This window comes from Hippocampus zosterae, chromosome 17 (genome assembly GCF_025434085.1).
Source record: "Hippocampus zosterae strain Florida chromosome 17, ASM2543408v3, whole genome shotgun sequence".
In the NCBI taxonomy this organism is placed as follows: Eukaryota; Metazoa; Chordata; class Actinopteri; order Syngnathiformes; family Syngnathidae; genus Hippocampus; species Hippocampus zosterae.
In genome coordinates this window covers 3,453,670-3,481,318 of record NC_067467.1, presented here as the reverse complement: position 1 = coordinate 3,481,318, position 27,649 = coordinate 3,453,670, and the positions used below count along the sequence as shown (strand labels likewise).

Genomic DNA, 27,649 nt, shown 5'->3' with positions numbered 1-27,649 from the left:
GGTCATGTTTGTTTGTTTCTATCAGGTTTTTTTCAGTCATGATTTTTGTTTGATACTTTGGACTTTGTTGGTTTTGGATTTAGTTTTCTCTGTTTAATACAATTCGTCAAGTACGCCCTGCTCCTTCCTCCTGCCTGCTTTTTGTGGTCCAGCACCACCTATGAGTGCATATACAATTAATACAGGATTCTCGATGGTGACTGTTTGCGTCTGACTTCAGGGCTTGTGTTCGACTGTAGGAGGTTCCTCAGCACCGCATTTGCAGTCCATTGGCCAATGTTTCATCTACAAATATTTACAGCTAAAATACAGTACAGACTTGAGGGAGGAGATAAATTGTGTGGGAAGGAAAAGTGGTTGGCTGCTGTGTTATCATCGTCCAGGAGCGGGGAGGAGGGATTACATGCCCAGTTAGTCCGGCGGAACATCCTGCAAGCTCATTTGAGATTCTGCACAGAACTCAACGCAGACCCACAAGACCGCTACCCATGCTTGCCAAAAGGAATGCAGGCCGTTTCCATTTTCACGCTGGTGAAAAGTTGCGTTGAAGTGGTGTAGCGGCCACCACTGTCGTTTTTTGGGCAGCAATATTGCTTGGACCGAACTTGCAGGTCGTGTTTGGGACGGCTGGACTTATGTGTTTATGTTTGAGCGCACGGCGGTGGGACATCCGGAATGGGGAATCCGTAGACGGGGAGTCGCACGCACGTACAAGATGGACCTGAAGGGAACGAAATTTGGAAAGTATGGTTTCTTTTTTTGTTATGTTTTTTGAAAATAGAATTGGAATGGAACGGTTGCGGTGCACCGAGGCGCACTGACGCGCACGGTTCGATTCTTTGAGTTTACGTGCTTTCGCGAGCGTGCATGTGAATGGCAGCATCTCATTCGGTGACCGAACTTTTTTGTTTTTCTCGAAGTTGCAGTTCAAAATGTGTAGGATTCCATTACAGTTTAATACCCAGTATTATTTTTTTAACCTGCCATTTTGGGCAGCGGTGGCTTAAATCTTGTAAGGACTGGAGTTGATACTTTCATAAGAAAATGACTAAGTCACTAACAAAATAAATTGCAAAACAGTACGGATTCAACTCCAAACTAACAGAATTAAGTGCAAACGTCAAAAGTAGAATAACATTTGTTTACTGTACCTGTTTTGATAATTTGGTGCAACAATATAGTTTCCCATTTATTTTGACTGATAGGGGTCGTACTGGGAAAACGGGAGAGGGGGCAGTTACGGCTCTGGGATTGTTTTTTTCTCTCTGCATGGGCTAAACGGGGGTTTGAACGTTTCATAGAGAGGGGCGAAGAAAATAATATCGAAATATATTTTAAAATATCAAATAAAATGGCTACACTGATTTATTACGCTGTTATAGCCCTCCCTAGCACCAACCCTGGAGGGGGGGCATGGGAGAAATCACATTAAAAATCTCGTTATTTAAGAGCTATAACTAACGTTGACACAGCTCGTCACCAAAAGAACACCATACTCACAGAGAAGCAATGTAGTGGCACCGTCATGTATGTGTTTCTTCAGAACACATTATCTCAGTATATTTTTACTCCCTACTTTTGAAAACATTTCATTTTTGTTCAATTGAATTGTACAGGTCAAAGGTGATGTGAAATGATTGACCTTAGTCTCATTTGGGTTTTTTTCCCACAGAAACATGACATTTGAACAGGGGTGTGTAGACTTTATATTCACTGTAGGAATTAGATTTTAACTACACTATGTGGACTGGGAAGGCACTGTGACAACGTGAGAAGAATGGATGCAACATGAGGAAAATAGCATTGGAAAAGTTTAATATTACATATAATAAATATCAAACAGACGCACGCACAGTGATGGGCTTGTACACATGCATGGGAGATGGTGATACTGTAATCGTGAGAACCAGCGTTTGAGTCCCAGTGGAAATGAACTTGAGCATTACTGGAAAAAGGAATCACTCTGAACACACACACACACACACAGAAATACATGCATGCATGCACACACAGCTCAAATGTAACCGATCCTATTAATGTATGGAATGTGCTGAAATGGGCTATTTTAGCCAAACTCTTACTTTTTGTGAGAATCACACACTCATACCTACACAGAATCAAACATACATGTGTGTACCGTACGTGTGTGTGTGTGTGTGTGTTTGCGCGCGCATGAGCGAAAGGACAGTGTGTGCCCAAGCCAGAGAATAGTTGGGCTGATGATGACAATGTCTCCTCTGATCAGTCTTCCCTTCCCTTCAGTACAACTACACAAACACACTCAGATGCACAATTCCGTCAGAAGCAATTAGGGGACATTGCAGTGCAACACTCGTGCCCATTGAGAGCCTCACAACAGTGCCCAGAAAAACACAACCGAGCATAACTCACCGAGCTCCCTGGGAAACCCAAAGGCCATATATCAGTTTTGTTTTTTATCTTGGCCACCCTTATGACACAGGTTAATATTTGGTTTCTTCAAAGTAACACCCACTCATGTGTCACCCGCCTTTCAATAAAGGTGCCAGGGAGTTTGCGTTGCAATGACAAATTGGCAGGAAGGTGTCGGGAAAACATCCTCAGCACACTCCTTGAGTCATTTTTTTCTTCTTTCCAATATGTTTATCGCACTGGTGTGATGCAAGAAGGATTTGGGTGTTTCATATGAGAATTGAGCGGCCTCCACGTTCCGTAGAATAAATGGTTAAAGCAAACAGATGCAAGAAGACGCATGATTGCTGACATGTTTGTGCGCATGGAAGTGCTCTCAATGTGTAATTAAGTAACACAGCTGACTGACCCACACAGACGCACCTGTGGCCCAGGGTAAAGCTTGCTGTGCAGAGCGTGTGTGTGCGCGCGCGTATTCTTCGTGGGATTTATATTGGGTTAATTATGCATCGTTAAATAATGCATTTTTTCCACAATTTGAAAATATTGATGAGATTTTGTGAAGGTCGCATTTATGACATCGCAGAGGATCAGGAGATCAATTTAGTAAGATGGATTTACAATTTATATCGTTTTTTTTTGTGCAGTTTGGTAATGTTTGGAATTTTGGGGTTATCAAGGAAATTCTTTTGCAATTGTTTGAATATTGCAACGGGTGTAATGATGCTGCTTGTGAACGGTTGGCATAAACAAAAATCATGTACTTGTACTTACTACATAGTAATTGTACTAATGGAACATTTTCATATTTCCATGATGTCGGAAGGTAGCAGTGTCCCGTTTAAAAATGACAACACAGTCCCCCCCAAGTAACAAGGGGGCACATTCAAAATTCCGGCAACGTGATGTGGATTAAGCAGCATTTAAATCCTACAGGAATGAGCCCAACACTCCCAAATGCGCACACACGCACAGGTTTATAAAATACCAAAGTAATGATCTCACTCATGACGCCACCAACTCTCCGCTCCCTGACTAACAAACATGTTCCTTTTCTGTTGGCAGATTCATGAACTGCAGGGTGCCATCCAACAAGCGATACCAGCCGACTGATTATGAACATGCCGCTAACTGTGCCACGCATGGAGTGAGTCATACAACACGCCCCCCCCCCCCCCCCCAGCAATTTTGTAAATATGCAGGGTAGAGTTGCCAATCATTGCGTCGTCCCTGACAACTCTATTTGCGCCGAGTGACGGCAGTTGAGTGAAAGCCCTGAAAAAGATGCAGAGGATTGAGGCAGAACAGTGCGGATTTGGGGCTCTCTGCTGGGGACAGTGGGCTGTAATCCGCCATTCGGCCTGTAGCGTTCCCTAATCTGCTGTAATCTCCCGACGATTTGGGCCTCGGAGGGAGAGCGAGTAAATGAAAGATGGAAGAGAGCAGTGGAGAAAGCCTGACACAACAAGTGAAAAGCCAGCCGCCTGTCGCAAGCACGAACACGCATGTTCACCTTCCTCGGCAGAGGCGGCAGCTGTGCGAAGAGAGGGGCAGGAATGTGAACAATGTCAGGAAAACGTTTAAAGAAGACCGAGAGGCAGACAGAGAAATGTTCGCGTGCCTAATGCAGTGAAGGGAAAAAAAAACAAACCCTAGGAAAACAGCAAAATGGGTTTGCAAAGTTTTTGTATGGCTACGGGCCTTTAGTGACAAGCATGGTATGATATTGTTTTACTTTATATAGTCCAGGCAAAACAAAATCACTCACACAGTTTGAAATGTGATTCCTAGTAAGAAATACATTGCTAGTTTGGGAATTTTGAGTTGTGTATTTCTGCCGATGGGCACCGCGGTGGCATCAGACCATAGTTTCCCAGTAAAAAAAAAAAAAAGCCTCGTGAGCGCGGATGACGTCCTTTTTGTTTTCATTGGTCCAATAGTTGAAGCTCTGTGAACTCTGCCTAGTAACAAGAGGCCGCCGTGTGTGACGCGATCAATTTTCTTGACCCACCTTTCTGCCTCTATCCATACGTCCATTTTGAGGGAATAAAATCTAGATATAGTGTGGTCGTAAAAATACAGATTTCTCAACAAAGTATAACAACGGTTGGCCGGCAGGTTTAATGTTGTGTCATTCTAGTGCGGACAAAGAGCATACTAGTACATGGACCAGAAGATGGATATCAAGGATATCAAATAAATGCTACAGCCGCATTGCTCGGGTGCCTCATCATAATATTTCTTGTAAAAAAATCAGCTAATATCTTCACATGGTACATTGAGTTACCTTCTCTATAAAATAATATAGAAATAATGATGCCTTGCCTTGTCTTGACAGTTCTGGATCCTACCGAGCATGCTGGGTGGTTCCTTGCTGTACTTCCTGTCGGGGGACCAATGGCATCGTGTCGCTGCCTGGCTTTATGGCAGCGGACTCACTGGCCTCTTTGTCACCTCGACGCTCTTCCACGCAGCAGCCTGGAAAATCAGCCATCTCAGGTGTGTGGGTGTTTGGTATTCACATCTGGCATCACATGCCAGATGTGAATGTTTGTGCTCGCAGTCACACACACACACACACACACACACACACACACACGGTTTGTTCATTATTAACATACATTAATTATGACATCGCCGGAGGAGTTGGGATACACAACAGATGTGACCTGGTTATAAAAATATTGAGCACCACTTTCATGAAACACATCAGACGAGAAACGTGACGAGGAATGTCAGTTTGTCCGAAAATGTGTCAGCGCTGATGGATGGTGTCAATGACCTCGATTCAATTAAGAATGTTGGAATCTTCCATCTATCCATCCATTTTCGAATTCGCTCTATCCTTACAAGGGTCTCATGTCATGGATCGGCATCTCTGAGTACACACGTGACATTATTCAAGTCATTTCAACGTGCGTCATAGATAAGCTGCACTTTATGCTCGTTTCTGAAAATGAAAATATCTTTTTTTTTTTAAACTTCTTTTTCATTGTCTTTTGCAGGAAAGTGGAGCAACTTTTCCACATGTGTGACCGAATGGCCATCTACTTCTTCATTGCGGCCTCCTACTCACCCTGGTCGGTTTGTCGATGAGCGAAATAACACAATGATGCGATGTGACGGGTGACTGAGGTCACGGCGGAGGCGCTGTGACGTTTGCGTGACGTGTTGTGGACAGGTTGATGCTGAGGGAGCTGGGCCCGTGGGCGTGCCACATGCGCTGGCTGATCTGGGTCATGGCTTGTTCCGGGTCCTTCTACGTCTTCTTTTTCCATGAGAGGTAACCTCATCTCGCTTTGAGTCCCCGTCTCGTACAGTAGTGTGGCTGAAACCAAACGCTCTCAGGTGTTTGGAGTCATACACACACAGCACCATTGTTTGGACACAATCGGAGGCAGCGAATAACAGCGGCATTGTCGTTTGGTGGTTTCTCATGGCAGGTATAAGCTGGTGGAGTTGCTGGGATATGTCGCCATGGGGGCTGTTCCTGCTCTGGTCATTCTGTCTATGGTGAGTAGCTTGAAGCGTTACATTTGATTTTATGTTATCTGTCTTACGTCACCACAATATTAGCATGAGGCTCTTAATATGACGCAGCAAAATTACACAATAACTTTCTGACAGTGTCTGTCAAAACTGAGTATCTTATCTTTGTCATTATTATTTTTTTTAATTTATTGATAAAGCTCTTGTATGGTAACTCAAAGGATTGGGGAGGTATACCTAATGTTGTGCCGGTTTGGTTGGTATATTACCGCTTAGGGATTATTATATACAGTCTGGGTCAGCGATTCCCAAACTTTTGGTGCACAATCTGATGGAAGCCAATACGAGAACATCTCTTTCCTGTTTGTCTGCTACACTAAAAGAGCTGAATACAAAATTAAAAAAAAAAAAAATCCCGCAGGTGGACCACGCAGGCGTGTGTGAACTGGCCATGGGGGGATTCTTCTACGTGGTGGGCGTGGCCTTCTTCAAGAGTGACGGCTTTGTCCCATTCGCCCACGCCATTTGGCATCTTTTCGTGGCAGCCGGAGCAGGTATTCACTACTACGCCATCTGGAGGTATCTCTACTTGCCTCGTACCCTGCCGGAGACCTCCAGGTGATGGTGAGTCGTTCTCACGCTGAGAGGTCTTGGTTGAGAAAACACAAGCGCAGCGGTGAAAATAAAAGTGGTCTTAAATAAATAGCTTGCATGCTATTTGAGAAGTCAGAGATGATAAAGCCTGACCGCGTTCAAATTGTTCTCAATGATGATGAAACACAGAGACTTTAACATGAATCACTAATTCTGTTTTTATGAATTATTTTTGGAAAGACAAATCCGAGGTAGCGGAAATGTAATTTTGTTTCATGACCTCATAGGTACAGAATCACTTTGCAAACAGGTTCAGATGACCAATGTTTGGTCAAAGAGAGACACTCGGGCAAATAGTTGTGTATACATTTCCTGTTAACGTTCTACTGGTTGAGTCTAGGTCGTTTTAAGGTGAAATAAATGTTCTTGCACTTTGTATCCTTCCCACTAATAATGTGCCAAAATTCATCTCTTTCGAGCTTTTATTTGGAATAGCTGATTAAAATCAAATGTGGAGACTCAAGCCCACACTGTGTGATTAGAATTCAGTCGCTCAGTTGAGTTTGCGTACCAATGTTCATTTGAATGAGTAATTCTTTAAAAAAAAATATCCAATGAGTCACAATTGACACAGTTTGAATGAATGAAGATTCTAATTTGTCGTTCCAGTTATATTTAATGTTTTGGCAAAGCTGTAAGCACTTTCTACAAGTCAATGTCTGTATTTCGAGTACTCCTCAAAGCGTTGTGATACAAACACTTCACCTATTTTCTAACTGGCCAACAGGCTCTGGAGACTTGGGAAATATCCATTTATTTTTTACAGAAATCAGATGATGTATTTTGTAATTTTTTTTATTTCTGTCACGATAAAAAATAAAAAGATAATATATTACAAGGGATTCTTGGCCGTCTTTTGTCATTGGTTTATCGTCACAGTTCTCCATCAATTAAGCGATGTACTGTATTTACAAAAGGTGCAAAAATCAAACCACGTTGGCACGAACGCTGAGGCGGACCAGTGGTGCGTTTGTTTAGCACATCAGCCAAAGATTCTGGGTTTGAATTTTATGGGTACTTTGTGTGTGGCGTTTGCATCTTCTGTCCATGATCACAATGCCGCATTCCAAATCATCCACAGACTTTAAATTGTCCAAAGGCATGACGGTGAACGGTCGTGCCCTGCGACTGGTTGGTGACCTCGGGATTGGCGCCAGCTCACCCGTGATCTTGAACAGGAGGTGTGGAACAGAAAATGGATGACCGCCGATGTTTCTTTGTTTACGTGCTCGTGTGGTGTGACGCCTTAGTCGGTGCGTGTTGAGCATGTGACGCGTGCGCCTGTGCCAGTCTGGTGAGCGCTCGCAGTTGGAGCGGCACGGCCACGTTGGTGTCTTGGTGCCACCGGGGTGCGGTGACGTGCGCCGGCGGGTTCAGGACACTCTGAGCCACACCGGGCGTCTTCAGGAGGGCGCACAGCTCCTCCCCGAGAGTTACGATGGAAACAAGGTCCTCTTCATCGTCGCACCAGAAAACGGACCCTCCACTGGAGACGTTTCTCAGCTTGGAGAGGAACAGCGAGACCCTACGTTTGACAAATAAAACATGACCAGTCCACATGCAATTTATGACTAGATTCAAATCGTAGAGTGTTCCCCAACGCCACCTGGGTATCAGGTCATGTGATCGTGACGCCAGCTTAGCGAGGGCGCTCATGAGAGTGGTGATAACGCAGGGGGCAGGGCAGCCGACTCCAGGGAGCGGGGCAGATGATGTAATTTCAAACAGCACGGCCTCCAAGGTCTCGAAACATGAAGTGATGAGCCTCACGGAGCAGCGAGAATCATATGACACAGAAAGGTACTCCCCGAGCACCAACACCTGAAGGCAGAAGCATTTGAAGATGACAATATTTTTATATTTGAATTGGAAAGAAAATACTTGACCTGAACAAAAGTATTGGGACAACTAGCAAAAACAGAAGAAATGGCTAAAATGGCTTTCGGTTGTAAAATGGCTTTCGTGCTGCAGTATCAGTCTGAATCGACGACGATCCGTTTCATTCTTCTCACCACATGTGTGTAGATTTCTTGTTTGCTGTAAACATTGGACGTCGCTCCGGCGAACTCCAGCAGCTCGTGGGATTGGTCAAATACCAAAGAGGGGTGGAGTTTGCACAGTTTCGTCAGCTGGCGGCTGAACACTCTGCACGGACAATGCGGCCATGGTGAAACATGCAAATCTCCATGACAGACAACGGATTAGCACTTTGCTCTTTTTGTGTGCGTTGAGTTGTACCTGTGGATCTCTGCAATGTATTTAGGGATGTTGAGGAGGAGGCTGCTTCTCTCCAGCAGCACCAAAAGCACTTGGCCTAAAAGTGTCCTATCGGCAACCTAAAAAAAAAACATGCCAACAAAAATCAGGTGCACCACAGCAAATTACCCCATTTTACCCAATTGGTCCGCAAATTTTCTTTTGATATGGTGACGAGTTTCAACTAGACTCAACTCAGCTGTTGAAGAGTCTTTTTTTCAATTGCTGTGAGTATATCAGGTTCAAGATTTAACACCGTCTAAGTAAACGTGTGAATACGAGACACCAGATCAACATTTCAATATATTGGCTCTACTTTTTGGGACATATTTGTTTGGTGGTGTGATGTGCAATTTGTGTAATAGAAAAGGTGCCTTAGCTCTCGAAAGGCTAAACAATGCTCCAGGTCATTTATTTTCCTCACTGTGATGACCGTGTTGAAGAAAATGTGCAGCAAAATCGGGACAGTCTGGGCGCACTGAATAACTCTTGGCCAATCGACAGCTTCCGATAACAGCTCAAGGAGCGTGCTCAGTCGGTCAATTGTGTCACCTGTGGAAAATAACACCAGTGTCGTCGTTTGAGCAAATACACCGTTGGACGTAGCCTTAATCGTGTTGTCAACACTCATCCCCACCCACAATATTTTGGGTAAAAACATTGTGTGTTTACCTGTGCCTGCTTCACCTCGAAGCAGGAAGAGGAACAGCCCACGGAAAGATGGATTTCGAAATGCATCCATCGATGCGAGGCTGCGCCCTCCCGAATCAGAAATGGGCAGACACATTGATCTGCAACATTCGTGGGCGGGAGTTGGAAAAAAACAAACTTGTCTCGACACAACACTCGAGCAATTGGGTTTCTGGCAAATGTGCACCTGAGTTGCAAGAGCAGGGTAGCAGAAAGACACGGGAGGTCCAACAAAGTATGCAGCAGTTCCAGTGAAGTACCAGATGTCACCATAGAGGGCAGCAGATCAACAAAGTCATCAATCACTGCAGGGCTGTCCCACGCTAAGAACTGGAGAGACATTGGAAATGCTGCCAAGCATGTCTTTTTAAGTTTGTGTCGCAGCTTTTCACCCTTTTTTTTTTTACCTTGAGAAGATTTGGGAAGTAACGTGTGTACTGGGGAACTCGGAGTTGCACGTTCTCGAGGTTGAGTCGCAAGAAGCGCAGAAGCTCGTGCGCCAGGAAAGGGTCATTAAAGAGCTCAGCGGGGAAACGATCAAACACTAGGTTCCAAACGCAGTCACACTCTACAGCAGCAAGTTCACCTAAAAAGGGGCAAGTAAAGACATGTATTCATGTCTGAGCGTAGGTACACATGCAGTACTCAGAAAATGTTCAGCTTTTGGGGAGAAATTTCATGACAAACCTAAATACAACTATGGCCTTTAAAAGCGAATTTAATTTGACCTCTAAGCTTTTCAATGTCCAACTGCACAACAGGCATTCCATGAATTAACCAATATTTTCAAGGACATACACTTTTCTGCCAATTATTAGGTGGTGTCTCAGAATGTCAGAGATTTGGCGTGCGTTTCTACCGTAGGGAGGCGGTGTGACACAATGTAAAGAACCAAATAATCCAAACAGAGGACAACAATATTGCACCATATTTGTGTTTTTTTTCTGCCCGGCATGTGACTGAAGGCGAGTTTCCTTTTTCCACAAGCCACTCTATTTTTGTTGTCGCGTGGAAGACTTTTTATCAGCTAATCAACACACTGCAGGCACTGTGACAAAAGAGGGCCAAAAACTGGTTCTACAGATTGGCTATTTTGAGACTCTTCACTTTGGTAATGGAAATGTAACAAAAACTACGTGCACAAAAGCAAAAAGATCCGGACATATCAAGTACAGTGTCGGTCTACAATCTATTGCAAAAAGCACACTTCAAGGTAAGTGAATGGTTATTAATTATCATGCTTGGGCCATTTAGAAGTGCACTAGGTGTCCAAATGACCGTAAAGTTGTGTTTATACGTGCCATGATTAAGATAGAACTGTGCCACAGGAAGCAGGACTCTGGCGAATTGCAAGTCTGAGCTGAGACGACCAAAAAGTGCCTTGATGCACGGGAACACCCGATAGACAAAGGACGCATCCTCGAGGCACACGCAGTCCAGGATACACACTGCTTCCACCAGACACTGAGGGAGGAAACAAATACAATACACTCGTGAAATTCATTTTACAAAATGGCAGGCGTGATTTTACTGTTATATTTTCTCATGACCAACAATGCTAGTCGAGCAACGGGTGTCTTTGCTGTATTCTGGAGATGCAGTGTGGTTTGACCCACTTCACCTTTAGACAAACATTGGCCTCTTGTCCACTTGATGTATAGTTCCAAATAGTTATTAATGATCTGAAAATAGCATTAATCTATATGTGACAGTTGTAATCAACCTGTCTTTTATATTAGCATTTCAGAGTGGTCGAATGCGCTTTTAATTTGTTGTCGTTTTTGGTGCCTCACAACTTTTCCCCATCTAAGCCCCTCCCATGTCAACCCGACAGTGTGAGTGAAAAAGAGAAATGGGCTCACGGCTTTCTGTAACTCCGTATCTGTCTTCTTCTGCGCTTCTGAGAAGAAAAAAAAAAGATGGAAAATCAAATGTGAGTGCTGTCCACGCTTATACACAGTGTATACTAAAAAAATGGCTACGGAAGGTGAAACAGGGGAGCAATGCACTCCCACAACCGATCTACGTTTTAAAATGACAGTGGAACACAACATACTGCGATCACTCTGTTCAATGAGGCGCTGGCAGTACTGGAAGGCCTTCTCTCTGAGGCGCTCCTTCGGAGGCAGCAGGCGGCCGGTGGACGATGTGACGGAAACCATGGAAACCACAGACCCGTCTATCTCGGACCTGTCATCTGTAACACAGCGGATCAGAATTTGAGGTCATTACAAATGGCCACGCAGTTTTGCACGGTTGCCACGTCAGCGAATTCATTGGAATAAGAAAGCGCAATCAGAAGAGGAGTTTGCAATTATATCAAGTGAAAATATCCGAGTTGTCTGCCCATGCTGATTTTAGGGAAATTCAAATGATGAAGCTATGAGTTATGTGTTTCTGAGGAGAAACGTGTATCTGGTGAGATCATGCTTTAGATCAATGGCCGAAAGCGGAATAACTTGTAAGAATATAATTGATTTGGCTTCTTTGACGCACATGCGGTGGGTGGGGTTGGGGTGTGGGTCAAATTCACCTCTTACCGTTCCAAAATGAGTGAGAGAGGGAGAGACTTAGCTGTAACCTGTTTGCTGAAGATGATAAAAACACAGAGCAAGTCGTCTGAAATGGGCATGGTGAAATTTTTGAGGTGTTTAAGTCCTGATATTACACACAACTGGTAATTGGAACTGAAGGGCAGCGTTATTGGCTAATTAAAGGCTAACCCCTGAATTTGAGATTCAGGCAAACAACACCGACCGTAGTTTGGCCACCCCCGACTTCAAGTGAACAGCTATGAACGAACACTGACTTCATACCAGTGTCCGCTACCATGCCGCCGGGCACAGAGTGGAATGTGAGGAGCCAATGTCGGAGCATGGAAAAGGAGTAAACGTTCATCCACTGGTCTTCAGTGAAACCTTGACCGACACACAGCACGGTGAAGAAATCTCCCGACACCGTCCCATCCAGCTCTGCGATAGGCAGCGGCTAACGGAACGCAGGTCACAAAAGATATTTGACAAAGTACAAAAGAGATACTTTACTGATGTAAGTTAAGTGCATACCTGACGGGACCTGGACCCTGTAAAGAATCCTCCAGAGGAAGCCCCGCCCCCTTGCGTGGTGCTCGCATAGCGCAGCCAGTCGATGAGCTTTTTACTAAGGATGATGATGTTATCTGAAGTGATTCACATGGAGGGAAAGCATGACTCACACGACTCAGACAACCGAATTTAGGTGAACAGAAGCTTTTTAAAACTACCACGCTAAAGCAAAAAAAAAAAAAAAAATGTTGTGAATGTTACCTTCGGTGAGGCTCTTAGGGCTGTATGTGAGGATGTTGTTGACAACTGGCAGGGTGTGAAGTAGCAGGTGAGTCGGCCCTTCTGAGGGTCGGTTGTCCAGATTGCGGAGGAGCTGAGTGCAGAGAGCTGACAGATCATCTCGGGATTCAGCCTGCTTGGAACAGAATGTGTTAAGTAATTGTGAAAACATAGATGTCAAGTCTCCATACAGTGGTTATGATATCTGCTCATAGTATGAAATATGAAAAACTAGCGGTGGTATTGAGCAGTGGATTGAGATGGGTGAGCGGCCGAATATGGTACTAGTTTGGGGTGTTTTGTTACATTCAGCCAAATAAGACATAAGCACACCTGAGAGAGCAACAGGGCAGTTGTGTGACTGTTCAGCTGACTGTTGCCGTCCTGGCCATACTTCTGAGCGGTGAGGGGGAGGGTCTCTCTGAGGACAGCTGAGCTCAGCACTTGAAGCTGCTCCACAGGGGAAGAGAGGAGTAATCTTAGCCTCTTCTGAAGCTCAGGGGGCAACCTGCGGTTTAGAAAACACATGATTCACAACCAAAAAAAAAACCAACTCAAGATCTCAATCATCACCACCACGGGGATAAATAAAGTTTTCTGAATTTGAATCTGACCTCTATCATCTGATTTTAAACGTCACCAGAAAAAAATACTCAAGTCAAGTACATAGCCTTCCAGGAAAAGCTGCTTTTGTAGCGCTACGACGTATTTATACTCTGTTACTTTCTGTCACTCTATTAAAACATGAGAGAGGGGCTCGGATTAAAGTTTTAAAACATACTTACGTCCTAGCGTACTTAGTGGCAGAGACGATGAGGCGCAGTCTTTGCAAGGAATCGATAGTCTCATGACCATGTTCTTTCTCCTGGAGCAATTTGATTAATCTACTGTAAAACCTCTGCAGCTCAGACTCCTGGATCTCCCTGAAAAGTGGAAACCCTTACCAATAAACTCGTTCGAGGCATTTTAACTAGATGTTCCATACTGCAAATCACAGAATAAAGATGAATGCGGCTTCTCTATTACCGAAACAAAATAACGTGCACTCAGGGATAAACGTAAGCGGAATAGTTGTGACAGTGCCTTACCTTGCTTGCTTAATTAAGCTTTCGGAACCATGAGAGTACATCGTTAACACGATACCACTTCCGCCCGAAGCGGCAGATAAACAGTACAGCACTGCTCGAGTCCCGGCTGAAACGTAACTTTTACTTTGTAAGTTCCGCCTCTCCTAAACTGACAGTGACAGTGACATTGGATGTCTTTATATCCATCACATGTAAAGAAAGACTAATTAAAAACACATTAAATACTACTACTGCTACTATTACGACTATTAATAATAATAATAATATGAATAATACTATTTTTGTAAGCTAATTTTCTTGAACGAAATCAGATTCATCTCAGTTTTGACATTTGCCCATTTTGCCATTTTAGCAACAAAATCAACACAAATAAGAAATGTAGAAACAGAAGAAGAAGAAGACGAAGAAGAAGAAGAAGAAGAAGAAGATGGCGCGTTTTGGCTGCCGCTGCTCAACCCGTATTGTTTTGTGTTTTTTGTTATTGTAAAGTGTCCTTGGGTGTCTTGAAAGGCGCTTGCAAATAAAATTTATTATTATTATTATTATTATTATTATTACTATTATTATTATTATTATAAGAAGAAGATGAAGAAGAAAAGAAAAAAAGCTGAAAGAAAAAAGTAAGGACATACGTCTCGGGAACACACCTTCGAATTAAATAATAATATGATACTACTATTACTCACTTCGACTTTAAACACTGCAGCTGCTGCTACTACTATTACTACTACTACTACTAATAATAATTAGTGAAGAAACGTTTTAATAATTTCGAATACTGTTTTGTCATAGTAATCAATCTTTTCAATACAGGTGATAAAACCCTGAAAAATGATCGAGTAAAAATAGATACTATAACCGCGCGTTTTAGGGAAGAAAAAGGTGACGGAAACAAACATAAAATAAATAAAGGAAACGACATACAGTTCAGGTATGATAGTCTCATTACGAAGACTCACGCCCCAACCCCCCGTCTCTCTCTCACTCTCTCTCTCTCTCTCTCTCTCTCTCTCTCTCTTTCTCTCTCTCACTCTCTCTCTCTCTCTCTCTCTCTCTCTCTCTCATATATACTGTATTCGACACGCTCTCAGTTCAAGACCTTTTTGGACGAACTCTGAGACAAAGTTGACTTTTTGAATCTTCGAGTGGGTAAACGGCAAATGTGCCCTGTCAAAGACAAAAATAACAGCAACACACAGTGGCACGCCTCGTCACTTTGAATTTCACCAGACTGTGCTGCCTGCTTATCGTCCACATCTCAGGTAAGCCCAACTCTTGAATACGTTGACTACTGGACATGTATGAGGCCGATTTTTTCTGTCTATGTTAATCGCAACCAACTCATTGCCTGGCTTCAACAACAAGTTCTCAATACTGTAATTCAAACCAGTTCAAATAAAAATGAATACATTACCGTAATGCAGAGTATGAGCAATCGCTGTGGCGCCTGGATTGAATTGAACCGCAGTGCCTGCTTGAAGGGTTGGGCAAAATATGCATGAGATTTGACATTTTCTGCAAGACAAGAGCTTTACTTGCACAAACGAATCAGGCTGAAACACAAACAAAGACGCCCGTCCAAAGATTACAATGCTCACGTTTGATTGGCACTGTCATCGAGGTATTTCTTTACCCACAATATATTTGCAATTCGTCATTCAAGTGCATCATAAGTAAAGGTGTTCCTCATGTTGACACCCCAATTCAGCAAATAAAAAGTTGACCAAACTCTTGGAAATAGCTGATGTAGCTTTTGCGTTCGGCATCCTTTGATGGCGCAGGTGTACATTTGGGGCGAGAGTTGATTCAGAAGACATTTGCCAAAGATAGACTATGAAATGTGGAAAAATACAAGTATAATCAAGTGTGATACTATTATACTTTTCTGCCACACTGACTATTCCCTTTGTAAACTGATATGCTGTTTCATGTTGGTAAAAACTGCCTCGCCTTTTCGAAATGGCGCAGCCCTTACAAACATGCAAGTGCTCACACATTCCTCTCTTCTCCCTCCCTTGGACTCCATACACAGGGCCAGCATATCACATTTCTTAAAGCTTGGACAATGAAGTCTTTATGATGGCTCCCACACACCTGAGCCATTTACATCTACGGCAGTCAAATTCCAGGCCACCAAATGCCTGTGCATGACATGGATGTTTTTGGGACAATAGTGAAAAGCTCATCTGTGAAAAATTACATAAAAAGTATGTCTAGAAGTAAGAACTGTCCTCCCACACCTGTTGCCTGACGACAGCTGGGATAGACTCCAGCATACCTGCGACCCGTGTGAGGATAAATGGATTAGAAAATGGATGGATGGATTGATGGATACTCTAAGGACAGCGTGGAGTACTTGAAACCTTTCCTTCAGCTTGACGTCACTAATGCAGTCATTTTGGTTCGAATGGTAATTGTTGTGATTTCTCTTAACAATTTCCTCTAAATACTACTTACGGGAAAACTATTTCAGGTCCGGTAAAATTGTCGACTTGTTGAATTGCGTTATTGATAAAATTCAAATTATTAATTTCCTCGTGCGTTAGGAATGACTGTTTATGATCGCTCTTCCTGCTTCCTGCTGAAAAAAAAAAACAAGCTGGAACTTATTCTACATTGTTGGTGATGTCATAGAAGCAACACTTGAAAACAAAATAGCTCAGAGGATGCCCATCTTAAACACAAATGCCCTCAGCTGTTTCCTCTCAATGTTAAGGAACATTTTAGGAGAGTCCCATTCTGGGCTGGACACCTTACCATATCTGAAACGTGGACATACACAGCTCAAATTCCAGATTCCATGACATCCACTCACTTTTGAATCAAGGCGGATTTCAAGTTTTCTCAAGCATCATTAATTATGCGGTGTACAGGTGGAATGAGCAACCATTTGTAGCTACTGACAGGTCTGGTTGGTTTGTGTCATTCGTCAAGTCACTTCAAACTAGATCACGACACATATGATAAGCAAAGTATGTTGCCTTGTTTTATAACACACGCATTCCATGTCTACGGATGGTGGAAATGCATTCTTCTTGATTTGTTTTAACAGTTTGAATCTCACATTACCACCGTTTAGAGGACATGTGTGGTACAGCAATGATCTGCAACCTTGTTTGTTTTGTTACCAAAAATGAGTGTGGGAATGTGGCCCATTCATCAGATTCAGACACCACGATGGTCTCACACACACAGCAATGGTATTAATACCGATAGTGAGCTCTGGCTGTCAATGTTACGCTCCATCCTTCCCCTTTTCGTCAACATGACCTGCTGGTTAAATAAAATCAACATGGATTCCTGTTTGATCACAATATTTGTCAAACAAGCAATCCGTGAAGCACTCCTGACTCCGAAGTGCTCATAATGATGAGGGAGATTTGATAGGTGACCTATTCTGCCTATTCAGGTGGATTGTCATGCTGCTCGCAATGCAACCAGCCAAGTTCTGCCAGACGCAAAAAGGTGTGACTGGCACTCTGATAAAAAAAAAAGGAAATGCAAAGTTTCTTGTGACCTCGCCGAAACCTGGTCCTTCTTATTAGTTTATTTCACTGCAAACATCCTCACAAAAGATGCTTCTGAAAGTGAAATGTATAAATGACTCTGAACTCCCCCTGAAATGAGGGGTCTACTCACATCTGGCTTGGCAAGGAGGAAGCAAAGGAGAATTTTCTCAACAACAAACTCTAAAATAAGAGAATAGAGAAGAGGAAGCAAATATGTGGTTTCTGCAGAGGTGTGTGCACGAGTGCATGGGTGTGTGAGTGCACGTCTGCGTTGGTCTGTGCTTTTGTGGTTTCATTATTGGCATCAAATCTTGGCAGCACACGTTGTGTCCTATGATTTTTATCTTTTTACCCCCCTCAGGCTACGTTTTAAATGTAACATATCATTGATTTAGCTCAATGTCAGAAATTGGCAGGCACCACGAGATTGCAGTAGCCTTGCTCCATTAACCCCTTAAAATGTTTGATTCACAGTTTCATCGTGACCATGCCACTTTGGAATGTGCCTTTACTGCCATTTCTACCGTATTTATCGTCAAAGAGCCGTCACACTGCATCACTTGCAAAAGCATTGTCGATCATTATTATGGCGCGACTGGACATTTTAGATTGCTTGAAGACTCAATGTATCATTTGCACAATTGGATCTGTATTACCACGTTATGTTGTATAGTGGCTTCTTTGGTGTCATACTCAAGTGGCTCCCAGCTACTACGGAAAAATTCCCCGTCTGTTTTAACATCCTTGGCAAATAAAGATGATTCTAAATTCTCGATACTGATAACATGTTATCCACCCTCAGGGTGTAGTAGCAATACTGTATTCGGAAATGTTATACTTGAACAAACATGGCGGTTGTATGCAAACATGACGGATTGCATGCATGGCAACATCAGCCAGACTTTATTTGTTTAACATTTACAGCTACATTATGCAAATGCTGACGGACTGCCACGGTACGTATTTGTACATGGCTTGGATGAGAAGGATAAAATGTTGGTTGGATTAGAGAGCGAATATGAATGTGAAATGGACAGATGTGCGTTGGTCAACTCTTGTGTGGGGGAAACAGTTTCTGTTGTCACTACAAAGCCATACATCAGGAAGCCTAACATACCTGTGTCGCCTATACGATCTAGTTTAACCTTTCATATCTGTCAGGTAGCACACCGGGTTATGATAATGATCACATTTGTGTTATGTCCCCATTGTTAGCTTTCCCAAGGAAGTCACGTCGCCGTTTATTGCCAAGCTTGTTTGCGTTGATGCACTGTTAGTCACAGCCCTTTTGCTATTCTCTACTTACGGACACTGTGATGGTGCAGTCTCTTTTTTTCATGTGAAGAAAAAGCACTTGGAGACAGAAAATATGTATGTACAACTTGATAGGAGACATTGGTGTAAGGACTATTTTTTTTTTTTTTAATCATCATTTGTCGATCCCAAAACATAGAAACTATGGTGTGTCTTTTTGAGTCCCTCTGCAATCGTTTCCTGGCTTTCTTTTACTGTAACTGACTTGGCAACCGCTGTGCTTTAAGGGGTCTTGTCTTTTCAGGGCGCATGAGATGGAAATCGGTACACCGGGGATACTTGACGATGTCGAGTTACGGTGGGAGAACGTGGAGTGCAGACGCTATGAAATTTGTCGCATCATCTCTCCGGCCAAGCTCACGCCTTACCTTCGCCAGTGCAAAGTGCTGGACGAGCAAGATGAAGATGAGATCCTCAACTCTTTACTGCTGGTCTCCAAAGCAAACCGCACAAGTATGTAGTCAGACAAGTGTGTGTTTTCTTTAAGCTTGAATGAAACAATATACGGAACGACTTTTGAAGACGAATGACATCGTAGTAATAATCTCCCGTCAGGTCGCCTTCTTGACATCCTGCGCTCCAGGGGAGAGCGGGGATATGTGGTGTTTCTGGAGAGCCTGGAATTTTACTACCCAGAACTTTACAAACAGGTCACAGGGAAGAACCCCACACGTCGCTTCTCCACCATCGTCGGTGAGATACGCGTCTTTGCTCAAGGGTGGAAGGAAACTTTAAACAACATTCTTGCATAATCTCAAAATGGGCTACAGAATTATTTGCATATTACATGCAAGATAATAAAGGCTGATCCCTGGTTTTTCCTCTTTGCCGCAGTCGAGGAGGGTCATGAAGGTCTGACGCAGTTCTTGATGAATGAGGTGATGAAGCTGCAGGAGCAGTCTAAAGTGAAGACTCTGCAGCATGCTGAGCTCAGCAGGAAGAACTGCACCCTGGAGGATGAGCAGAAGAAACTACGCCTCGTAAATCAGGAACTTCAGACCTCGCAACAGAGTAAACAAAAAAAAAACAACAACCCTAAATCTTATTCTCACTGTAGATCTCCGAAGGCCCTTTTTTATGTTTGCATGAAAGTTCATGACGATCATCTAATCACCTCGTCTTGACACCACTATGCAACTATGCTGTGAGGGAGTGCTGCTATATTGTATATTTTAAGTGCACAAGAATCTAAATCATAGAAAACACAGACGACGGTATTTTGCCCGTCACGCTATTTATTATTCGGAAGATGCTGAGGTGCCAATTTCTGCGGTGAGGGTGGATTTGAAAATGTGCAATCCTAAAAGCACTACTTCCTACTTCACTGTTCTGCTTCAGAAAATGATTTCTTTCCATTATTGCTCATCTTATCTCAGTTTCAATACATAAATTTCGTGTGCATAACATTTTTTACATTGTAATAAATGCATAGTGTGACTATCTATCTATCTATCTATCTATCTATCTATCTATCTATCTATCTATCTATCTATCTATCTATCTATCTATCTATCTATCTATCTATCTATCTATCTATCTATCTATCTATCTATCTATCTATCTATCTATCTATCTATCTATCTATCTATCTATCTATCTATCTATCTATCTATCTATCTATCTATCTATCTGTTGTGTAAGCGCTGTCTCAATAAAGAGGAGTTGAGTGGAGTAATTTTGGGGCCACTGTGTCAGTGCTCACGACCTGTGTGCGGGTCCGCAGGGTTCAACAAAATGAAAGAAGAACGCAACTCCTACAGCGATGAACTGCTGAGAGTCAAGGATGAGAACTACAAACTGGCCATGAGATATGCCGCTCTGAGTGAGGAGAAGAACTTAGCGGTGATGAGGAGCAGGGACCTGCAGCTGGAGGTAATGATGAAAAGGTCTGCATGTCAACATTTAAGTACTCATCCAAAGACACGCGACTGTACCGTGAAATACATACGTACACTACAATTTGCCCATGACACCAGGAAAAAAAATCTCATATTTTTATATCTCATATCTTATTATGCGATATGACATTACCTCTATCTACTTATTATTAGGTACTATCTAAAGAGATCCAACGCAGGGTGTGTATTAAAAGTTGTGGCGATTGGCCAACTCTGATGATTTAAGACCTCAGTGTCTTTGACTTTGGACACCATGCTTTCCTGGCTCGAGTCATACTTTCCCACCAGAGAACAGTTTGTCACTATCGATAGCTCCCGTTCCACTCCAATCCCAGTCAACCAAGGAGTACCACACGGTTCTGTACTCGGACCCTTGTCTTTCAGTATCTACTTGGTCAGATTATTCGCCAACATGGATTGACTTTCCAGCACGTCACCATCACTCTCATGCACCTTCACTGGCTCCCAATTATGATCTCGGTTTACTATTTCTTACATTCCGTGTTGTCTCCGTTCAAACAGATTGATCAGTTTAAGCACAGGCTAAACAAGATGGAGGAAGAGTGTAAGATGGAGAGGAAGCAAAGTCTCAAACTGAAGAACGACATTGAGAATCGCCCCAAGAAGGAGCAGATCTTTGAGCTCAAGAGGGAGAATGAAACACTCAAAATCAAACTACAGGAGCTACAGTCCATCATCCAGGTGTGGACAAACTTGTATTTGACTAACTTGTAATTAGCAATCATCGTTTAAAAAATCCAATAAATGGGTATTTATGTGTTCACAAACTGATAAACATCTCCAAATTCAAATTGACAATGACATTTTCACTGTGCTATACGCCATTATTACAGAAAGTTCTTTTTGATGCAAAACATCTGCTTGGTTTTCTTTAGAAAACAGCTTAAATGGATAATTTGTTTTAGAACGCCCAGCCTGGTCCTCTGTCTACATCGGACAAAGACATTCTTGACATTTTGGAGCATGACAGGCAGGAAGCGCTTGAAGATAGACAGGACCTGGTCAACCGCCTCTACAACCTTCATGAGGAAGTCAGACAGGCAGAGGAACTGCGAGACAAGGTAACATACAGATATGACCGAATTATGCCCACATTTACTGTAGTAAATGTGGTCATAAGTAGGAAAACCTTGACTAGCTTGTCCAATGCCCACATCTACAATCTTGGAAACATACACGACTCACAAATTAGTGATATTGTCTGTGTTTGTGTGTGTTTGTGTAGTACCTAGAGGAGAAGGAGGACCTGGAGCTAAAGTGCTCCACGTTGCAGAAAGACTGTCAGATGTACCGCAACCGAATGGACACCATCACCATGCAGCTCAAGGAAGTAGAAAAAGAGAGGGACCAGGTGACTCAATGCACGTCCACAATCATGCCAAGAGTCAAGAGTTTTTCTGTGACCTTGCATGTATATTTTGTGCCACAGGCATTCCGGGCAAGAGACGATGCCCAGCACCAGTTCTCACAGAGTCTGATCGACAAAGACAAGTATCGCAAGCAGATAAGAGAGTTGGAGGAGAAGAGCGATGAGCTCCAGATCGAGATGGTGCGGAAAGAAGCCCAGCTGGTCACTCTGGAGTCTCGCATGCGAAGGATCTCCAAGGACATTGCCTTGGATCAGGTTTGACATTTTTTGACATATGGATTTATGAAGGGAATACAAATTCACCACCATTGTGGATTTTTTTTTCTTCTTCTTCTTTTCCTTAGAGCTTACCAAAAGACATTCACACAACCATCCTCTTTCAGCGGGAGCTTAAATCCTGCCAGGGTCAGTCAGAATGGTCTAGTGATGAGTCGCCAGAGGAAAGGATTTTACCCGAGGAATCCCGGCTCAGACGCAGACCCAATCTGAAAGCAGCGGTCAGGCAACGTCGATTGTTCAAAATGTTGATGATCATAGAACATTGCATCCAAATGAACTGCAGACACGCCGCACTCCATTTATGACGGCACACTTAAAAGCATTTATGTTTGACGTTCTAGAACAGAGCCAAGTCTCCCAGCTGGCAACCCAAAGACCTTCCAATTTCCGTAGAACCTTCTCATCCTGGCGGTAACACGCGATGACCATTCAAAAGTGCCGATACACGATGTTCGGGTCAAAAACTTTCTATGTTGACAGCCAACGGAGGCGATCATCTTGAAAATCTGATTCCAAGCATCCAAGCCAACAGCAACTCCCTCCCACCTTCACCCAGTGTGGCCCCCGCATCCCTCGCGTATGCTCACAGCTTGACCCCCGCCCTCACTTTGTCCTCCCCGTCCACTCCGCGCTGTCACTCCATGATGGAACAGCCCAACAGGCTAAATATGGTGAGGACGACCCCAAAAGGCGATGATGCTATGCTATGGCCGTATTATCAGTCGCTTGAACTATTTCATCAGATATTTAAAAAATATTGTTTCTATCAATATTTCTTGTAGATGCGTAACCGTACCGACAGCATCCAATCCACGCAGCCTGAGCCCCCGGAGAAAGCATCTCTTTACCGCCGAGAAAGGGAGAACGAAAACGACTTCCAGCCCCGCAGGTAGTCAAGGCGCCTTTTCTGCATTATTTTTTTTTGGGGGGGGGGGGGGGGGGTGATGGACAAAATAATCTCCAATACCTTTTCAACTTTATATTGTGCTATGTAACTGGCAAAAAAAATACATATACTGTCTTCCATTTGGTTTCTTCCAGCCTTTCGGACTTTGACAGTGACACTATGGAATGTGGTAAATATACTGTAAATGCAGCAAACTTTCCACCATCGTATCTGCCAGTCTTTCGACCTAAATCCCCTCCCAAATCCATCCTTAGAGGAGGGAATGAAGCGCGGCCCATCTTCTGTCCACTCGTCTTCCTCGTCCCATCAATCAGAAGTTATGGACACTTACGACATGGAGCAAGTCAACAATATCTTCAGGAAATTTTCTCTGGAAAAGTACGCGACGCACACGCGCACGTTGTTGCAAGTTCACAGACTTGCTTTAGCGCTCATGTTGATTTGTGTGCGCAGGCCGTTTCGTCCGTCCCTGTCCTCCTTGCCGAGTATCAGCTCGGTCTTGAAGCCTGTGCAGGAGTTTACATTATTAGGCGAAAACCTGCTGAAAGACATCGCTCTTGTTGGCGGCAACGACAGCGGGATTTTCATCTCGTCCGTCCAGCCGGGCTCTGTTGCAGAGAAGACTGGTTTGCGAGAGGGTCACCGCCTCTTGTTGGTAAGATCTAATTCCCCTTTACTTGTCCATCCAATAAAAATGTATACTCACATCACAGTGGCGCTTTTTTTTTTATCTCTTGCGATATGACTGGCTTATCAGCTTGAGGGGCGCATACGAGGCGAGAACCCAAGGATGCCGTTGGAAACCAGCACCCAGGAGGAAGCCTTCTGGGTGCTGAAGCACTGCTCTGGACTGATCAGGCTGCACTGCCGAGCCAACTTTGACTGTAAGTGCGTAATCCTTCTCGGAGTGAACGGTTTTCATATTTGAATCGCATTGCTGTATGTGCACCCCAGCTTACCGACGTTTTCAGAGGGACGTCGAAGAAGGCACGCGGGTTTCCGGAGACTCCTTCTACATCCGGGTGAACCTCAACATCTCCAGCCAGTTAGACTTCTGCTCGCTGAGCGTGCAATGTGATGAGGTGGTCCACGTTTTGGACACCAAGCACCAAGGCCAATGTGAGTGGCTGTGTGCCCGCGTTGACCCCTACAGTGGCTGTGACCTGCTGGAACGTGGGACTCTGCCAAGCAACTCGCGGTAAGAGAAACTATTGAGAAGTCAAAAGGTTTTACTTGTAACTTAGATGCTCAGCAGATACAATAGCGGATGTGTCAAATGGGCAAAGTATCTAAATGAGTCATTGAGCTCTGTAGCTTATTGTAATGTAACACGTTTGGAAAGTGTGTCCAGTGATTTTTTTTCCCCTTCCCTTCTCTGTATGAGCACAATGCAATTTCAAAAAAAGTGAGAAAACTATTTTGTGTGCAGGGAACTTTTTCTTATGTTGTGGCCGTTTATCAACATGGGTATTGAACGTAATTGATAGGAAAGATTCATGCATACATTTTCGTTTTTGAACTTTACATTTTACATTTCAGTAGAAAATACAGTAGATGAATCAGTACTGCTAACTTTGATTTGATTTTATATATTGATTTTTTTTCTACCTACCCTAAAAACAGACTGGTTTCCACCTGTTGTAACCTGTAGAAGTATTCACACTCAGGAAGATTACAAAGCTGCCAGTAGCACATTTCGCTGATCTGTTTATGCAATCTGTTGGCAAGATCTTAATAAAAGTATTCGTGTGTGTGTGTGTGTGTGTGTGATTGTTAACACTGCAGGGCTCAGCAGCTCCTCCTCGTAAAGATACAGAAGTTGATGTGTCGAGGGAGCAAAGAAGAAAATGAAATGCAGCGCAACATGAGGGTAGATATATTTTCACAAGTGTGAATTCTTCTTAAGCTTTATTTAATTTTTAGAGAGAAAGTGGAGTCAGGGTGCAAACATGACATATTTAGACAGACGCTGTGTACATACTGTCAAGAACTGCTTGTACTCAAATAAGTGGAGATATTGTATATGTGGAACAATTTGCAGCCAGAGGAAGGCAGCCCCTGTTCTGACCCCAAAACAAGTCCACGCATGTCGAGAGCCAGCATCTTCCTCACACAGATTCTGCAGGTGACCAAGCGTGAATCCTGTATCTGGACTGAAATGAAATTCATAAACACCGTCATGCGTTGGTGGTTTTGTAGCTCGTCGGCAGGGCGGATACCAAATACAAGCGACTGAACAGCCACGAGCGTGTGAGGATCATCACCACGGGTAGCACAACACTCCCCGGGCAAGGCTTTGACACGCTCAGAGTAGAAGGTGAGGAAAAAAAGTGATGCAAAGTGGAGCCAGACTTCACACGCGTTGTGGAAATATGCTTATTGTCGAATCTCAACTGCGACAGCTTTCCTGGGACATTTACAATTTTGTCAATGCAGCTTTTTTTTTTTTTTTTGTCAAACGCTGTCATGCTGTAACCTGATCACACGATAAGTTGTCCCTGAAAGGGTTAACATTCGTCTCAAGCTTTCAGAGCGGTTCATTTTACGAGGACTGTGGAAGTTAGCGCTTGTTGTCGTTTCGGCTGATGATTAATTGCGAGAGCCCTGCGGGAGGTAGAGAATATGTGTCGATACTGTCGAAAATCCAGTGGGAACGTGCTATGAGCCTTGAACAAAAGGGCCTGTTAGTCACATGAAACATCTGAATGGGGCCATTTAACGGCGCACCGCAATTAAACTCCCACACGTAAGACGACTGTTGTGCAAGGACTTGGAATCAAAGGTTCTGGTTCGGGTTTTGCACTTCTGGTACTTGAAGCAACACCATGACAAATTTCTCCTTAACATTAGAAGTAAACAAGAATTCATTTTAATCACCAATCGGGGGAATTTCTGCCAGTAGTCGCCCCCAAAAGAATATGTGGAGAATAATCCTATAGGAAAGCATGTTCTTCTTTTATATCAATTTGTATTCTCTGTGCCATCTTTGGTGCAAGCAGACGCCGCTGATCCTGAACGGGAGATAAGCAAGAGTTTGAACCTGACCCCATACAGCCATGTCACTCCTCAAAGGACCGAGAGGAGAAGACCGGTCCTCATCGCGCCGGCTGCTTTAGCCAAAGCACTTTCACAGAAATTAGTTAACATGGTGGGTGCCATGGACTTCAGTGTGTGCAAACCAGGTCAGTCTGCATACTTTTGTAGGTGTGAGCGGATTCATAATTTGTTCACACGCTACAATCATTGATTGAATCATCATACAATCATTAGTGCTGAAAAGTCAGTTGACTATTGTCACATATTTGCTCGGATGTCTCAAGATAGAAACATCACCGCTTTCTGTTCCTCCTGCTCGTGTCAGATGTCTTGGTTATACAGCAAACATTTGCTCAATCATTCACAGGAATTTCCCTTTGCATGCATTATCCTCTTCTGTTTTTTTTTGTAGACATTTTATCCAAAGAGGAGTCAAATCAGAAACTGGGTGCAGAGTCCTTTGTTTACTGCAAAGAAAAAGGTGCTTCTTTTGAATTCATCACCAAAGAGAGCATCGAGGCCGTCGCTGCCAAGGTTCCTTGCACGGCCAATCACGACCAGATTTTCTTACTTGTGCTTGAACTTGTGTGACTTAATGCCTAGTTGCATATTCTTTCCGTTCTCACTGTCACCAGGGCAAACATTGCCTACTGCAAGCTGACCTGAGCTGCGTCAAAAACCTCTTGAGGGTGAAAATTTACCCAATCATCATAGTTGTCAAGATCTGTGAAAAAAATGTCAAGAAGCTGAGGTAGGCTTTTGTGTATGCATGTGCATGCAAAAGAGAAAGGGTCCCAATGTTGATATCTGCTTGTTATCGGTACAGTTTCTGCACAACCAAGCACACACCTTTATTGTAGGTTCTCATCAGACAAAGTAGGTGTACAACTTTACAACACTTACCACAACTGAGTTGTTTCCTTCCTGTTTCCTGTCCACACACAGAAAGTTACCGCTGCGCCTGGAGTCGGAGGAGGAGTTTCTGAGGTCAAGCAGGGCGAAAGAGAAGGAGCTGGAGGGTATTCCTTGCCTCTACACCAGCCTGGAGCCAGAGGCATGGCTGGGGACGGATGACCTCATCAGGGTGGTCAAAGAGCGAATATTTGAGGAGCAGAAGAAGACTGTGTGGGTGGAGCGGGATCTCCTGTAGACACCGTGGGCTGTACATGAAAAGACACATATTGTAGAACCACAATACAAAAACAGCGTTAAAATTATACATTTATATGCTCTGTATTTAATACGAAAACAATATACTTTATCTTTTGTAAAGCTGTGCCTTGCATTGTTTTGGAAACGGAACACAACTTTCTCTACGTAGCCATTTGATAGAACTACACTGCCCTCTCGTGGCCAATGTGATAAATACAACATCAAAATGTTATTTTGTGCTTTCAAAAATAATACTGCCAAACCCCTTGCTGA

The 27,649-nt window shown here is 43.5% G+C and overlaps 3 protein-coding genes across 9 annotated transcripts; 2 read left to right on the top strand and 1 right to left on the bottom strand.

Annotated features, from left to right (window-relative positions):
• The first annotated feature begins 320 nt into the window (after positions 1 to 320).
• mmd2a (monocyte to macrophage differentiation-associated 2a) lies at positions 321 to 7,372 on the top strand. The gene is made up of 7 exons (XM_052049989.1): positions 321 to 744; positions 3,457 to 3,538; positions 4,730 to 4,890; positions 5,397 to 5,471; positions 5,573 to 5,674; positions 5,835 to 5,904; positions 6,302 to 7,372. The coding sequence occupies exons 1-7, from the start codon at positions 644 to 646 to the stop codon at positions 6,500 to 6,502; spliced, it is 792 nt and encodes a 263-aa protein (XP_051905949.1). The 5' UTR covers positions 321 to 643; the 3' UTR covers positions 6,503 to 7,372.
• ap5z1 (adaptor related protein complex 5 subunit zeta 1) lies at positions 7,270 to 15,495 on the bottom strand. Of its 5 annotated transcripts, none has more exons than XM_052049985.1 (18): positions 15,306 to 15,495; positions 13,589 to 13,726; positions 13,137 to 13,311; positions 12,786 to 12,897; positions 12,546 to 12,658; positions 12,297 to 12,468; positions 12,021 to 12,068; positions 11,537 to 11,677; positions 11,343 to 11,380; positions 10,782 to 10,944; positions 9,888 to 10,066; positions 9,668 to 9,810; positions 9,463 to 9,581; positions 9,215 to 9,342; positions 8,773 to 8,870; positions 8,547 to 8,679; positions 8,141 to 8,355; positions 7,270 to 8,059 (listed from the first exon to the last, which is right to left on the bottom strand). In XM_052049985.1, exons 1-18 carry the CDS (start codon positions 15,401 to 15,403, stop codon positions 7,756 to 7,758), a joined length of 2,517 nt encoding a protein of 838 aa, XP_051905945.1. In that variant the 5' UTR covers positions 15,404 to 15,495; the 3' UTR covers positions 7,270 to 7,755. The 5 variants fall into 5 exon arrangements, with proteins under 5 accessions (XP_051905945.1, XP_051905944.1, XP_051905947.1 ...); XM_052049984.1 differs by having other exon boundaries at positions 12,786 to 12,936; positions 15,306 to 15,406; XM_052049987.1 differs by lacking the exon at positions 15,306 to 15,495 and adding an exon at positions 13,892 to 14,238 and having other exon boundaries at positions 12,786 to 12,936.
• On the top strand, positions 14,935 to 27,496 carry card11 (caspase recruitment domain family, member 11). Of its 3 annotated transcripts, none has more exons than XM_052049982.1 (25): positions 14,935 to 15,153; positions 18,959 to 19,167; positions 19,270 to 19,407; positions 19,549 to 19,725; positions 20,438 to 20,586; positions 21,135 to 21,314; positions 21,539 to 21,694; positions 21,859 to 21,984; positions 22,063 to 22,257; positions 22,347 to 22,499; positions 22,623 to 22,692; positions 22,762 to 22,952; positions 23,064 to 23,170; positions 23,323 to 23,357; positions 23,443 to 23,566; positions 23,642 to 23,843; positions 23,946 to 24,072; positions 24,143 to 24,386; positions 24,974 to 25,058; positions 25,230 to 25,313; positions 25,388 to 25,505; positions 26,188 to 26,370; positions 26,637 to 26,758; positions 26,860 to 26,975; positions 27,170 to 27,496. In XM_052049982.1, the coding sequence occupies exons 2-25, from the start codon at positions 18,969 to 18,971 to the stop codon at positions 27,372 to 27,374; spliced, it is 3,486 nt and encodes a 1,161-aa protein (XP_051905942.1). In that variant the 5' UTR covers positions 14,935 to 15,153; positions 18,959 to 18,968; the 3' UTR covers positions 27,375 to 27,496. The 3 variants fall into 3 exon arrangements, with proteins under 3 accessions (XP_051905942.1, XP_051905941.1, XP_051905943.1); XM_052049981.1 differs by having other exon boundaries at positions 25,218 to 25,313; XM_052049983.1 differs by lacking the exon at positions 25,230 to 25,313.
• Positions 27,497 to 27,649: the final 153 nt, after the last annotated feature.

What these genes read in the sequence shown, in the direction of transcription:
- card11 (XM_052049981.1), top strand. Translation starts at nt 18,969, where the DNA reads ATGGAAATCGGTACACCGGGGATACTTGACGATGTCGAGTTACGGTGG. An exon ending in AGGGTCACCGCCTCTTGTTG is followed by an intron (nt 23,844 to 23,945) that starts GTAAGATCTAAT and finishes CTGGCTTATCAG; the next exon opens with CTTGAGGGGCGCATACGAGG. An exon ending in CTTCAGTGTGTGCAAACCAG is followed by an intron (nt 26,371 to 26,636) that starts GTCAGTCTGCAT and finishes TTTTTTTTGTAG; the next exon opens with ACATTTTATCCAAAGAGGAG.
- ap5z1 (XM_052049984.1), bottom strand. Translation starts at nt 15,403, where the DNA reads ATGTCAAATCTCATGCATATTTTGCCCAACCCTTCAAGCAGGCACTGC. An exon ending in GCCACTAAGTACGCTAGGAC is followed by an intron (nt 13,312 to 13,588) that starts GTAAGTATGTTT and finishes TCTAAACCGCAG; the next exon opens with GTTGCCCCCTGAGCTTCAGA. An exon ending in CATTGAACAGAGTGATCGCA is followed by an intron (nt 11,381 to 11,536) that starts GTATGTTGTGTT and finishes TTTTCTTCTCAG; the next exon opens with AAGCGCAGAAGAAGACAGAT.
- mmd2a (XM_052049989.1), top strand. Translation starts at nt 644, where the DNA reads ATGTTTGAGCGCACGGCGGTGGGACATCCGGAATGGGGAATCCGTAGA. An exon ending in TGGAAAATCAGCCATCTCAG is followed by an intron (nt 4,891 to 5,396) that starts GTGTGTGGGTGT and finishes TGTCTTTTGCAG; the next exon opens with GAAAGTGGAGCAACTTTTCC. An exon ending in GTCTTCTTTTTCCATGAGAG is followed by an intron (nt 5,675 to 5,834) that starts GTAACCTCATCT and finishes TTCTCATGGCAG; the next exon opens with GTATAAGCTGGTGGAGTTGC.